Source organism: Drosophila subobscura, chromosome U (genome assembly GCF_008121235.1).
Source record: "Drosophila subobscura isolate 14011-0131.10 chromosome U, UCBerk_Dsub_1.0, whole genome shotgun sequence".
Lineage (NCBI taxonomy): Eukaryota > Metazoa > Arthropoda > Insecta > Diptera > Drosophilidae > Drosophila > Drosophila subobscura.
The window spans coordinates 19,525,183-19,539,720 of NC_048534.1; the positions used below are offsets into that span (position 1 = coordinate 19,525,183).

General features: G+C 45.8%; 2 protein-coding genes across 6 annotated transcripts in view; one reads left to right on the forward strand and one right to left on the reverse strand.

Moving 5' to 3' along the window:
* The first annotated feature begins 6,878 nt into the window (after window positions 1-6,878).
* On the forward strand, window positions 6,879-9,544 carry LOC117901155 (equilibrative nucleoside transporter 3). Its single transcript, XM_034811805.1, has 5 exons — window positions 6,879-7,411; window positions 7,716-8,016; window positions 8,076-8,552; window positions 8,606-8,888; window positions 9,142-9,544. The coding sequence occupies exons 1-5, from the start codon at window positions 7,133-7,135 to the stop codon at window positions 9,251-9,253; spliced, it is 1,452 nt and encodes a 483-aa protein (XP_034667696.1). The 5' UTR covers window positions 6,879-7,132; the 3' UTR covers window positions 9,254-9,544.
* Window positions 9,545-12,404: 2,860 nt separating this feature from the next.
* The window catches only part of LOC117901149 (1-phosphatidylinositol 4,5-bisphosphate phosphodiesterase classes I and II), a 53,136-nt gene continuing 51,002 nt past the window's right edge, over window positions 12,405-14,538 (reverse strand). For 2 of the 5 annotated variants that reach the window (XM_034811794.1, XM_034811793.1), the window contains exons 14-17: window positions 13,798-14,281; window positions 13,341-13,733; window positions 13,136-13,280; window positions 12,405-13,075 (exon numbers count right to left, since the gene is read on the reverse strand). In XM_034811794.1, the coding sequence (XP_034667685.1) occupies window positions 12,842-13,075; window positions 13,136-13,280; window positions 13,341-13,733; window positions 13,798-14,281 (1,256 nt within the window). In that variant the 3' untranslated portion in view covers window positions 12,405-12,841. The remainder of the gene's footprint in view (window positions 13,076-13,135; window positions 13,281-13,340; window positions 13,734-13,797; window positions 14,282-14,538) is intronic. The other 3 variants (XM_034811795.1, XM_034811797.1, XM_034811796.1) reach the window with 3 other exon arrangements.

The following is a 14,538-nucleotide window of genomic DNA, read 5'->3' on the forward strand; positions in this document are numbered from 1 at the left end:
TCGTAAAACCATAGAGAACCAAAAGCTATACAGATAAGCGGAGATTGCCCTCGAGTTGCCCATCATCCCATGGGGGAATGGTTTTGGTGTATCCTCCTGCATAAGGATCGCCCGCCTGTGCCTGTGCCTGTGCCTGTCAGCTGCAAAATCAACTCATCAACATTGACAGGCCAGCAGTTTCTGCAGCTCCAACTCCAACTCCAACTCTCCATCTCTCCATGTCTCCCCGATTGTAGATCGTGAAATCGCATCATCTATATGGCCATTCGCCTTTGCAATTGACGCGTGATTGGCATTCGCATATGCCCCATCAGAGCAGCCTCCACTCGAATGTTCTGAGCGCTCACCCAAAGATAGGCATGCTGGGAACGAGTTCTTCTCAAGAGCCGAGCCAAATCGGTGGTTGGATCGATGGCTGGATCGTTTTTAAGGTGTCACCTACTTGGTATGGAGAGTGTGCGACCAGTTGGCAGTCATTTAGCAATGCATATTCAATTAGTGGCTGCCAGCAAGAGGAGGAACTCTGCCAGAGAGTGGAGCCAAGGAAGAACTCTGCCAAAGGGCAGTGCCACGACCTTTGGCTCTTCTACCGAGGCATAAATTAGGCTCCCATTTATCTACAACTTAATTTGCCGTCGGGCGCTTCATTTCCATCTTTGCTTTTTCTGCATGCCCCCTCCACGGTAATCCCTCCCTGTCTGCTGCTAATCAGCAAACCCCACAAACATTTAAACAGTCCCAGAGGTAGCGTTATTTAATTTGACTCAAAATCAACTCTTCCATTAGGCGCAGGCATCGCCTCAAATTGCAGCCGCGACACCTGCGCGCCCGCCTCACCTGCGCCCGCCAGGTCGCGCTCTCCGGCTCTCTCTCTCTCTCTCTCTCTGTCTCGTTCCACTGCTTTGCCCACTGCTTTGCCTCACTGCTTTAGCCACTGCTTGGATAGGCCACTCCCTGCTTTAGGAGTCAGCCAATCGGCGTGAGCGGCCCCAAGAGAGAGTCTCCAGCCAGCCGTCGCTTGGCGTCGCGCTGTGTTTGTTTGTGGAGTGAGAGGAGTTGTTCATTGTCGTGGCCTGTCGTTGTCGTTGTTGTTGGTCTTTGTGTTTGGTGTTGTTGTCGTCGACAGGCAATTTACATGAAATCAAAATGAAACGTATAAAGCAGGGGGGCGGCGGGCAGTCCGTCCAACGGGGCATAGTCGACCCAGGAATGTGCTGAAATGTAAGAGAAAATATGTTATTGATGGAAATTGACAGCAGAGTAGCAAGAGATCTTAGATAGATAATTGTAAGAAAGTAGTGGGAGATTACAGAATCTATGGGGAGTGCTTTTAGAGTTTTTTTAATGTATCTTAACAGAGGAAAAGGTTTTTGTTCTGGCATGAAATGAACACGGGAGGAGTCTTTTTTAGGTGAAAATGTTACTTGAAAATGGACTAAGAAATATTCAAGCAAGCTTTTAAGGAAATTTCTAATAAATTAATGAAAAATACTTGTGTTTATTGCATTTCTGTAGATTTTATTTGCTGTTCCTCTATGGCAGAAGCTCTAATTTTCATAGGGCTGCCACAATATCACAGAGCACCCGCTCGAAATAGTTTTTACCGCATGGAAAAATCCATAGTTCGAACCTTTTGCAAACTAATCCACATCAGAACCAATATCTCCTCTGTTTCCCCTCGCAATCACTCCCAGACCCTATCCTTAGAGAGTGACAATTTCCATGCAAATGTCCATGTACCCCACGATTTGTGTGCCCTTCTCGGGGCAGAGCATTTCCATCTTCGAGCAGTTCCACTCAACTTTTGTTTACTTAAACTTTTACCATTTTGGGGTAAGTGTTAAAGTGGCCGCCAGTGGTGCCTCCAGATCCCTTTCCTTGCGAGCATTTCCTTGGGTGGGTGGCAGCGGGGTGGGGTTACGGCAGGCGCACGGTTTGAAGTCTGGGTCTCTCTTTGGTCTCTGCTTTGGTTTGGTTTTTGCGCTCTTTTGATATATTTTATGGTGCCATTGGCAGAGCTGATTGTTTTTTAAATTGTTTTTGCACGCGATTCGTGTTTGTCGGCTTTATGGCCATAATACCTGGAGCCCCCCCACCCCTACCCCCGCTTGCAGCCACGAAACAACATTGTTGTTGTTATAGTTTTCCTTTTGCTGGTTGTTGTTTCTGGTGTTGCCGTAGCATAATTTAATTTGAATGCACATGGGGACCCCAAAGTGGGTAATTGAATAAGTTTTTGCGCTGCCATTTCCAGTTCGCCTCAAAATAGGATCGCTATCGCCCAGAGCCATGGCCTATCGCATTTCGTTTTCGTTTTGGTTTTAGTTTCCGCTTTTTTTCTTCAATAAATTTGATTAGCGCCACGGCGCGAAAATATTTTGCACGGTTCGCGTGCACAAATTATGGCGAGTGGGAGGAAGGCGGCGGCGGCGGCGGCGGCGGTGCACCCACTTGAGGGGTGCAAATAAGGCAATTTATTTGCTGGACAGGCGAGTACACTGGGGGAATAGAAAGAGTGGATACTGATGGGCATAAACTAAATAATTTTACAGTGTACAAAATATCCCAAAATCGTAAATTTGCTCTGCCAAAAACTGCTTTAAAAGTTATTTAAATTAAATGAAATTTTCTCAACATTTTCCCCAAGTGTAAGTGCTGCTCCCTCCAATTGATATGTAAACATATTGGATTTATAATATTTGTGAACACTCCGCTGAGTGGAGGTAAATTTACACACTCCGCGAATCGTGTAAGGTTCAGTTTTTGTTGTTGCTTTTTTGTCTCGAATTTCTGTGGAATAAATCAGCTGTCGCGGCCACGCCCATGCCCCAGAATTTGTTTTTGCAATTTCTGCGGCTTGTAATCAAAATCGATTTCTCATTTTGGCACACACTTCTGCATCGCCCTCCCCCCTACCCCCTACCCCGGCTGCTGCACATACGAGTATTTCCGTGAAATTGGAAATTATTTTCGTTGCTCACGTCCGAAATGAAGAAAATTGTTCTTAATGTGATTAAGGTGCATTCATTTTGGCCAAAAAGGTTTCGCTTAAGGTCGCAAACACTTGATTAGAGTCATTTTGTGGCTGATATTTTCGATTGGGATTTCAGTTTTGCTGTCATTGAACTTGGCACTGAGACGGGCCGGCCAACAGGCGGAAACGAAATCGAATCGCACTGAAACGAAATTATATATTTAACAAACAATCATCAAAACGAAACTTGGCTAATTGCCTGAGACCTGTCCCGGCCCTGGGGCTCATAAATCATGCCAAATAATGCATAAATCTGCGGCTCTGTGGCTGCTTTTTAATTAATTTGATTAGCATTGATCGCTTGACTGCGAATTATGAATCAATTTATGGGCTGCTGCTCAGATCTCTCTCCCCGTTTCCGCAGTGGAACACGTTCGTTGCCTCAGTCTTTCGACTGCTGTCGCTCTCCCCCCCAGCATCCGCGCTTTAGTCCCTCTCCCTCTCTCTCGCTTGGATTTGCATAATTTTGAGCAACGTTTAATGCCCCGCGACACGCCCCTTTGGCATAAATGTTGCCGCCGCCGCAGCATTCGCTTCGATTACTGATCGAACAGATCATGAATATGCATTATGGACTGTCCATTAATTGGACAGTTCACAAGATTGTTAGCTTCTTGTCTGTGGCAGTGGGTTGGGGACAGGCCACACTTGGGTTTTAATTATGGACTTGGACTGGCTTTGGGGGAAACTTTCTTTGGTTGTTCTCCTGCCTTGTAAGTGCCATGAAATTCAATTAATAATTGAAGTTATGGTGAACCCCCTGGCTGGGTTAGACCTACAGCAAAGGCCGTGCCCAGTCATGCTACGAGCAATGTTGGAGCCCAGATACCAGCCAGACCCGATCCCTGACGAGACAAACAAATGTTTGCACAACACACGATAATGATGACAAGCCAAATTAGCTACTAATTTTCACACACACACACACACACACACACACACACAGACACACACTTTAAATGAGGGTCTGATGATCGTAGCGCCAGGCGGCAGGACCTCACACAGCTGACGTTCGTTAAGGTTCGCCTCGGAGTGAGTGGCTGAGTGGCACACCGGAAGTCGAGGGAGCTCCAGAGTTTATTTCATTCTGAAATTGCCATAAATCAGCATTTGATTATCCTTTGAACCGCCTAATTTTACCTCTTGATGCCCACTCCCCCTCTCAGTCCTGTGCGTGTTGGTTTTCATTTTTAATTTATTAATTACTAGGCGGTGCCAGTCGCTGGACTCCTTGTGCCTTTGGGCTTCCGCTATTAGCGAAATCTTCGCCGCAACCGTCGCAGCTCCTGCCTCCCGTCAGAGATGAGCGGAAAAAGCGCCAAAAGAGAGGCCAAAAATTGGCTTAGAAACGGCCAAATGGGCGGCTGACAGGCGTTCCGCAGACAACTGCCACTTGGCTACCCCAGGGCCAGCCACGATCATCCGCGGGTGGTCGGTGGGACGTCACTCAAATTGAAGTGCAGCAAATGAGAATTGCCCATGGCAAGGCGAGGGAGGGGAGAGGTGAGCGGTGAGCTGAGCTGAGGCCTGCCCAATCTCCATCATCTGCAACTGGAGCTGTGGACTGGAGTTGTTGGATTTTTAATTAAGCGTGGCCTGCACCCGGGGCCAGGTTTCGTCAAGTAGCAGCGAATCACTCGGACACAGATCGGATGTGCTGCTCCAGATGGGTGGGGAGCTGGAGCTGGAGCTGGAGCTGGAAGCTGCAGCTAAGATCTGCGAGTGAATGCTGAACAGGTCTTGTTAGTAATTTTTAATTTGAGCTCTTCTGACAGCCAGCTGTCATATAAATTTAATTGAATTTACATTTTTATTAATTGCCAAGAGTCTGCGGTTACAGAATGAGTGGGGAATGAGCTGGGGATGAGTGCTACCCGTTGGCATGAATGGAAGATGAGTTGCTCAAGCAGCAGCACGGGTTCTGCTCTCCACTGCTCTCCTCTGGCTGCTCATCTCCATCGCTTCTCCCTCAACTCAACTCAGCTCTTCGCTGTGGTGGTTCACTCTCTTGAATGAATTTAATTTGAGATGATTTGTTGATGGTTTCGTTGCGGTGATTTCTTGCTGACTAATTTAATGTGATTTTTAAATTGCCAGCAGACTTGGAGCTGGAGCTGGAGCTGCAGCCACAGCCTTGATGCTGGGATGCCCAGGCTGTGGCTGTGGCTGTGGCTCTGTCTCTGGCTGAGTGTGTGGCCTGCAGCGCTGCGGGAACAGCCAACGAGATTGATTTGGGCACTGGCTAACCGTTGAGGAAGAGCGTAGATTTTTATGGAATTAATGAGATGACACGCCCCGCACCGGGAGACACCCACACCCAGCCCTCTGCTCCCTTCGTTCATTACGAACTAATCTAATTTGCCTGTGCGATGACAATCGAAATGGCTGCAGCCTCCACACGCATCCCAGCCACCCTTCTGCTCCTGCTCGCTGTGCCTGTCCGAGCGCTAACGAGTTCAGTCCCTGAGCCTCGGCCCTTTTTAATTCGCAAATCAAACAACCTCCGGGCACAGGCTCGCAAATTCGCGCATAAGTAAATTAAAAATAAATTTATGTCCAGCTCAGAGAGTGGGGCAAAAGCAGGAGCAGGCGCAGGCGCAGGCGCAGGAGCAGCATGCGTAAACGGGTTTTCGGATCGGTGGGGGGAGACTGGGGGGCGGGCATCGTTTTTCGACGATCGCGAATGCAAATCCAATTAAAATTTCCCAGCATCGATGGAGCGAGGGGGAGGGGGAGGGGGAGACTATCGCATCCTGCGACTGGCGCTAAGCCGTAAAACGAAGCTGTGCGCTGATTTAAAACACTGCGGGGCGTGCTTATTGATTAAATACAAATTGCGTTCATTCATCATCGCAGCCTCGTTCTGGTTCGTCCATTTCTATCACTGTTCTTGTTGTTATTTGCTGCGTCTGGCAATTAAATTACGCTTTGCTGTTGGCTGCTCTGCTGGTAATTTGCTTGTTTCGCATATAAAACACAATTAAACTGCCAAAGCAAGCAGCGGCAGGTCGTAAAATGTTCGAAGGAATAAATTAATTTTCAAAATCAATAAAATCGCGGGCACTGCACTCTGAGCTGCCAACTTGGGTGTATTAGGTGTTAACAGAGGGTGAGTGTGCGCTTAACAGCACATTGATTACATTAACACTAACATGATGGTTAACTTATCAAATAATTTATACCAAATGCAGCAAATATGAGACATACATCATGTACATCAATTAACTGTCTCATCATCTCTTAGCAGCATGTGTTAAAACTGCAACCTAACTTTCAACAATATTAAAAATGCTCGAATAGTGTTGCCACATCGGCTGGTTTAGGTTAGCTCTTACGTTTTATGCAAATTTATTTTGTATTTACCATTAATTAGAGCCTTTTTTTGTAAACAAACCAATAAAAGGAAGTCACATTCTATTTCTAGTGTTCGTTCGGCAAACAACTCTTTTTTTGAGTTCAAAATTTTCAGTAACTTTTTTATAATATTCAACACAAAACTGAAGTACCTGGTCAATGCGGACTCATCTCTGCGACCAACCAATTTCGCAGTAGCGATTAAATATAAAAAAAAAAAAAAAATAAAAGGAAGTCATGGAAACTAGCTAATCTTATGGGGAATGGATTCATCAATCGGGTAAAAATATAGTTCTCCCCCTAAGAATCCTAATCGGCTAGTAATATTAAATGGAAGATCAAAGTCGAGGAAAAGATTTTGGATTCACGGTATATTTACAGTATATTTTGAAAATGAAAGGGTTTATTTTGGTATATTTCCGAGGGTCTGTCGGTATATTATATGGATAAAGTCACACTGACCTCAAACGCGTAGTTTTTATTTACATTTTTTTAAACTTTTATTTACTCTCCGCCTCGCAACAACACCCACACTCAGCAGCTGCACGATAACACTATCAGCAAGGGAATACAAGCGGATTTATTACAACACCACACTACACAACTCGATGAGGCAGCAGGAGGCGCAACAGCTGTTCGTGTGCTGCTGTGGTCCGAGGCGTGCAATTGCATGAATGAATTCGCTTCTAAGGGAAAATCAAAACAATAGAAGCCAACCCAGGGCCAGCAACAAACCAACACCCGATGCAACGCAACGATGACGAGGAGCGCCTCATTGAGAGCGCGGATCAGGACGATGAGCAGATTCTTGGTGGCGAGGAGGGAAGTTTCGTTCCCGCCTTTCGACCCCATGGTCCGGATTACGACATGGAGGACGAACGCTGCCTGCTGGAGCGACCGGAGGACGAAGTGGTCCTTGTGTCCAATGCGCCCGAAACGGGAAAGCTCTACACCTACGTGGTGTTCTACCTGCTTGGCATTGGCACGATGACCGCTTGGAACTTTTTTGTGACGGCGGAAGATGTGAGTATGCGCCATGGAATGGAATATTTCCGCCGCCCGCATTTTCCTTTATGAAACTGCACTTCGAACCTGCATGTGGGCCAAGCGTAACTCCGCTGTCAGCGTCGACGTCGACGTCTAAGGCGCGCTTATCTGTCATTTGTTTTTGTTATTGTTATTGTTTTTACGATTGTTCGCTGGCTATCGTCTTGAGTTTTTCTTTGTTTTGCGCTAATTATGGGGTTGAGTCACCCACCCCCCAAGCTCTGGCTTATACGCAAATGTGCTAACTCGTTCTTTTTCTCTTCCTTCTCCTTTCGCCCAGTATTGGAAGTACAAATTCCGCAATACCACGCTCAATGGCACTGATCCGGATGAGGAACTCACGCCGCTGCAGAAGAGCTTCACCTGTGATTTGGCCCTCACGGCCACCATCGCTGGCACGACCTTCCTGCTGCTCAATGCCATCTATGGCAATCGGATATCGCTGAGGGTCAAAATGCTGGGCACGCTGTGGTGCATTCTCGTGCTGTTTGGCGTCACGACGGGCTTTGTGGAGGTCAACACGGATGCCTGGCAGGAGCAGTTCTTTCTGATTACACTGATCATCGTGGTTCTGCTGAATTGTGAGTGGAATTTGCATCAAATTTTATATTTATTTATAAGGTAAAACTCTTTTTTGCAGCCGCTGCAGCCACCATGTCGGGCGCTCTGTACGGCATTGCCGGCCTGTTTCCCTCAGAGTTCATCACTGCCGTCGTCAGTGGACAGGCCTTGGGTGGCATTCTCACTGCTCTGGCCTTCATCCTGGTGCTGGCTTTTGACACGGGCCCCAACACAACGGCCTTCATCTTCTTCATTGTGGGTGGAGTGGTCATCCTGCTCTGCATTGTCTGTTACATGATTCTGGTGCGAAAGCCGTTCTTCAAGTATTATCTGGAAGGCGGCGACAAGTACAAGGTGATAAGTGCCATACCCTCGCACAGCCGCCATGAGGAGACGGAGGGCGTGACACTTGAGCCGATTATGCGGAAAGTTATGACTAAAATATATCTGCACGCCGTATGCCTAGCACTGCTCTACACGACCACGTTGTCCGTCTATCCAGCGGTGACGGTGCTGATGCAGTCCGAGCACTCGGCCAGCCACACCGAATGGACGGGTAAGTAACACATAAATTCTCTCTTATTGGTTGCTAAACTTGCTTCCTTTTAGATGTCTACTACCTGCCGGTGGTCAACTATTTGATCTTCAACTGCGGCGACTACTTTGGAAGGCTCCTCGCTGGCTGGCTGGAGCGTCCCATCAATCAGAACACCTCCCTGCTGCTGATTGTGGTGCGAATGATCTTTGTTCCGTTCTTCTTGTTCTCCAACACAAGCGTGCACATCTTTATGCCTACTCTGGTGGAGCACGATTACACATTCATCGCAATGATGTGCGTGTTTGCCCTGTCCAATGGATATTTGACCAATATCCTGCTCATCATGGCGCCCAGGTTGGTACTCTAAACTATTGGACAGCAGTTCCAATGAGTAGATTGCAAGCTACGCCATTCCGTCGCTCTTTATCACTGCAGTTTATTCATTCAAAATGCAAATTTCCATTTGCTGAATGCAAATTTCACTGCCATGTTATCGGCGGACCCAGCACGCGGCGTAGCTGCATTCTACAGAAGCTTTAGTGATAATTTCTCCCCAGTGCATTTGCTCCCCAGAGAGAGTACTAATCATTTGTTTTAAACATTACAGAAGCGTCAAGCAGCACGAGAAAGAGTTGGCCTCCTCGATTATGGCTGCGGCTCTGAGTGTTGGCATGGCGGTGGGCTCCCTGCTGAGTCTCTGTTTCGTGCAGATGTTGTGACCTGTTGGACCCACGATGTACGAGCAAATGTTGTTGCCAATGGTGCCTTAGCTAATTCTATTCATAAGTTGTATGCTTTTATGTTACCTGATCTTTTTCTCTTCGTTATTGTTAAGCATTTAGGTCAAGACATGGTCCTGTCCCGCGTCGATTTCGAATCGTTTTTGTGATCGTCTTAGTAGCTCCCAAATTCGCCATTTATCTGAGAGATTCTTTTATATCACATGTACACATAACATTTAGCTTGTAAGTTTTAATTTTATGCATAACGAGACCTAGAAATAAAACTTTTTAAACAAACTCAAATCGAGGGTAGATATTTTCTCTTGGTTTAACGTTTATTTTTGTAGTTTTCTGCAGATCACAACAACAATGTGGATTAAGTTAATTGTTTTATGCTTTTGACATTATTCATTGTTTTTTTTGTTTAACTAATGAACTCCATTGTAAACACACTGACTTGCTTTAATTGCATTGATTTAAGAATTTACAGATTTGTTTATAAAATTTTGTCCAATTTCATTGGACGCCCTGTGCCTCTTCGCTTCTCCAGTTCGCCTGATCTCAAATGATGCTCAGAAATGGTCCAAACCAATCAACAGTTGGACGACGAGTTTTGGAAAGTATATCCTTGCGGAATTTATCGCAACAATGTTTAAAATCATTTTCCTTAACGTCAATCTGGTTTCATTCATTCGATTTCGGTGACAAATGGCCCTCTCTAACCACTATTTGTGGTTCAATCTGGGCATGCCACAGCTTCCTTTGATGGAAAGAAACTGCTTGATTTTATAGCTCTTGTTTTGGATCAAGAATTAGCTAATTCCCCGGCCATATATAATACTTTTTGTGCTTTATGCCGGTACCGATTTGCCCTGGTTATGATTTCCTGTATTTGTAGACTCTTGTCTCTCGGCCGATGTGTTCCTTTTACTGACTTTTGGGCACAGAGCGTTTTGTTTTGCTTGGAAATACACATATTGGGTATATGGAATGATATCATATCCTTTTTTGGGGGTCTTTGGGTGAGTACTACATTAAATTCTTGCTAACATCAAGAGAGATTGTTTTGTCGGTAAACGTCTTATAAGTGCCTTGGCAATATTATTGCAACAATGGGGGTTCCGCTCAATACATCTGAGTATTTATGTATATTTTATATATAACTCTAGGGTGTCTAAACATTTATTTAACTAGTTTAAGTTTAAGTTTAAGGGTTTCTCTTAGGCAACAACAAATTCGTCAGTTGCGCTGTCCAAAAATTTCCATTCGCTATTTAGGGCCTAAATTTGGGTTTCCTTTACCATTCCTTACGATTCTCTTCATGCAATTTACTTCGTTTTTGCTCTCTCTTTTTTCTGTCTGTTTATCAGTTTTTTGCTTGGTGTTTAACACCGATTTTTGCTTTTCAAATCTCTTTTTTAAATCTCAATTTTCGTATAAGTTTTATGTTTAGGTTGTTTAATGTTTACTTGTTTAATGTTCTCTTTGTTTATTTATAACTTAGTTTAACAAACAAACACTCACATGAACAACAAACATTGATTAAAGCCTTGTCATTGCAGAAGTTGGGGGTTGTGGGGTGTTGTTTGTGGGGCGCATGCAAAAGATAAAGATTAATCGGCGACGATTAATAAAGCAACTACAACAACAACGATAAGGATAAGGATAACGATAACGATTATACGATAATGGGCAGAGGGCGAACAACATGGACAGCACACAGAAGTACATTACAGAGATGCAGAGATACAGTTGATAGAGTATAATGCTTACACGTAGTACAACACCAAAACTATTTTCGAATTATTTTCTGCTGAGCTGAGTAATTCCATTAATTCTATATGCACTGCTTGCTATATGTATGCGCTATGCTGCTTGCTGTATTGGATTAATCGAGCCAATTATATGTAGATACAGTTACGATAGACACCGATTGAGAGTAGACAACGCGATAGACGATAGACGATAGACGAACGCCACTACCGATGGCATTCGATCGTAGAACAGACACACACTTAGATACAGTTTAGTGGCTTTATACCAATTCTCTGGTTATTGCTTGCTTTGTGGAACAATACGATCGATTCTTACTATGAAAAAACTACGACACACACATTTAAAACTTCAATTACAACATCAACTTGGGATAGACACATTTAGAGAGTGCCGCGGAAAGAGAGATGAAGAACCTCTCTCAGTCCAGGCTTTCGGGGAAAGATTCTTGATAGTCGATTCTTGAGTTATGGGAAAAATTACAACATCTAAGGTGGTTCTGCCGTCCAGTGAAATGTTTTACTCTTTCAACTTTTGTGTTTTGATTTATCTCATAGTGTTTTTGCTAAGAATTATGTAGGTTTTTCTTTGTATCGTATCTTTTTTGGGGGTAGGGTGTTGTTATGGGTTTGGGTATGCTGAATTTTGGATTTCGTTACAAGGCAGCTTGGGTAAGTTTTTCGTTATTTTGATTCCAATAGTTTTACTCCTTCTTCCTTTTTGATTGGTGTTCCGTGTTTACCTAGAAGAGTGGTGTCTAGTCTGTTCTGGTCTACAACAAAGGTTAAATATACTCGCAAATGTTTGCATATTTTATTGTTTGATTGTCTTGAGGCTTTGTTGTTCCTTTTGGTATTAAAATATTTTATGTTTTCTTTTGTTTTTTGGTGTTGTAGGTTGTGCGTCGTCTGTGTGTGTATAATGTGTATGCGTTAAAGAATTAACATAAATAAAAACAAACTGAAATATTTAAAGTTTGGGGCGAAAAAACAATTCTATAGCGAATTTTATTGTAGTTTTCCTTCGAACGTAAGCATAGTGACTGAGGTGGAAAAACAAACGTTAATAAATAGCAACCAACCAATAAAAAAATATATAATATAATTGACTAAAATTGTTGCCGCTTTCTGCTGCTGCTGCTGTGCGCACGAGATTCATTCCAGCCGAAACGAGAGCTTAAACTTAATTAAACTTAATTATAACTGATGTAAAAGAGTAATACACACAACCACATTTTAGCATTTAGAAAATGGAGCACTTTGACGCGATGCAGACACCCCCCGCCGAACCCTAGCTCCCCTGCTGCATCGCCTTAGTCTGCTTTGACCCACAAAATAAATTATACTTAAGATTCTGTTTTAGTTTTTGTTTTTCCTGCCTTTCTGCTTAACACTTAGACACTCAGCGAGTTGTGCGGCAAAGTTCGAGTAGGAAGAAACCGTACGGCTCGGGTCGTCACGTTCCATAGATATCCATGGACATCCATCCATGCATTAGGTATAGATCGATAGTTACAGTACAGTTACATAGATACACAATTAACAGTTACACTACAAATACATCCATCGCACATGCGTTTTACATTCTAATTTGTTCAGTATGAAAAAAGCGATTCCAGGGCTTTTAGGCTTTAGGGTTTAGTGGCCCTAAGATCTAAGGTAGAGTCGAGGTTGAGTTCCCGTCGAAAAGTTGCTTTTTGTTTTATGTTTTTAGCTTAAGAACTACGAAGACTTTTTTGTTTTCCTGTCGCGAATACTGAAGACCGACTGTAGAAGAACTAAAGAACCCATTTTGAGGACTTTCGTGTCTCGTTTACGTCTTCATTTCCGTTGCCGCGGAGATGCTGTGATGCGATCGTGCGGGCGATACGGAGGAGAGTCCGCCTGCTGCTCCGGCATCCAGTTTCAGTGTGAGATTATTGCCCGAAATGGCTGAGGCGCCGGAGCCCGAGCAGCCGTGATGATGCGGTCCATGGAAGAGCACCAGGAAGCCATTGTTTGAGACGCAGCTGCGAGATTCTGCATCCTTGTCGAGTATTTGACGGGCCTGCGAATCAGAGAAGATTGTGTGAAGGAGCTGCATGGATGGGAATGTTTCTATGCCCACCTTGGCGCGATGATCTGCCAGTGCATTGCGCACTGAATCGTGCTGCTTCTGCAGGTCATCCGTGCGCCTGTCGAAGGTTTGCTTCAGACGCACTCGCTCAGCCACGCCCCGCTCCACCACAGAGCTGGCCACCTCGCGTTTCATTCTGCAAGAGAAGAGGAGATTAGCAGAGTAAATTCAGGTGCAAGTCTCAGTGGCTACCCACCTAACCAACTCATCCCGATCCCTGTGCACTGTGGCCAGATTCTTGACCTCGTTGCGTCGTGCCTCCTGCAGCTGATGCATCACCTCGCCGGTGACCTTGTCCAGCGATGCCTTCAGCTGCTTCATTTGTCCGGTCTGGGAGGTCTTCAGCACCTTCTCGGCTGCGGTGTAGATGGCCTCGTGATACTTCTCCTGCAGCTCACGGTACTGGGCCGTGTACTCGCGACAGGCGCTGCGCAGGCGCGACTCTTGGGTGCCCTCGAGGCTGCTGCCACCGGCGCCAGACTCCTCGCCAGCATCGGCCCCCCCTGCGCTCTCCTCGCTGCTGTCGCCTAGGTCCAGGGGGCAGGCGGGCACCTCCACGCCCGGTTCGCTGTTTGGAGAGAGACAATTACTAATTTCAACGGCGTCGTCTGGCAGTGGCAACCTTCCCACATCAAATCCCGCCGCACACTTACAGACTCTTGTTGCTCAGCCGCTTCACCAGCTTGTTGGTGATGGCGAACTTCGGCTTTTTGCCCTCCAGGGGGCTGCTCTTCTGGCCGGCAATCTTGAGCTTCTCCTTGTCGTGCTTCTTGCGCAGCGACTCCAACTTCTTCTCCATCTCCAGGCGCTTCTCCTTCACGGACTTGTGGTCGAGCAGCTTTTCGAGCGGCTCCGCCACCACGGGATCCACATCGAACTGCGAGGACTCCACCTGCCTGATGGAGGTGTTCACGGACTGATCCAGCGAGTGCTGATGCTGGATGCTGGGCGCCACAATCGATTCGCTGTCATCGCCCGCGCCACGCCCCAGACCACCGCCGCCATCGGTGCGGTCTGTGGGCGGCTCCACGCTCCAGGCAGCCGCCGCGGAGATGCTCGCTCGATGCTTGGGCGAGGTGGCAAGCGACTCCACGGGACGCAGCTCCTTTTTCTGGCCACCTACTTGAACGAAAACGACTGGAGGATCAGCGAGAGAAACGAGCAGGAAGGCAGAGAGAGAGAGAGAGAGAGATACGGGGAGGGAGTGTGGATTGGGTGGGCGTGTTTCCGGCAACCAAATTGTGTGAGGGTGTGGGAGGGGTTGTGGGGGTGGTGCATGGTGTTGTTGTTGTTGTTGTTGTTGTTTAACCAAATCCAAAATATCCGAAAAGAGTTTTAAACCCAAAGTTTTTGTTGTACAAAAAAAGAAAAAAAGGTGGAAAGAAAAGAAAGTC

Coding starts and splice junctions, on each gene's coding strand:
- LOC117901155 (XM_034811805.1), top strand. CDS start 7,133: ATGCAACGCAACGATGACGAGGAGCGCCTCATTGAGAGCGCGGATCAG. Junction 7,412..7,715: donor TTTTTGTGACGGCGGAAGAT/GTGAGTATGCGC, acceptor CCTTTCGCCCAG/TATTGGAAGTACAAATTCCG. Junction 8,553..8,605: donor CAGCCACACCGAATGGACGG/GTAAGTAACACA, acceptor GCTTCCTTTTAG/ATGTCTACTACCTGCCGGTG.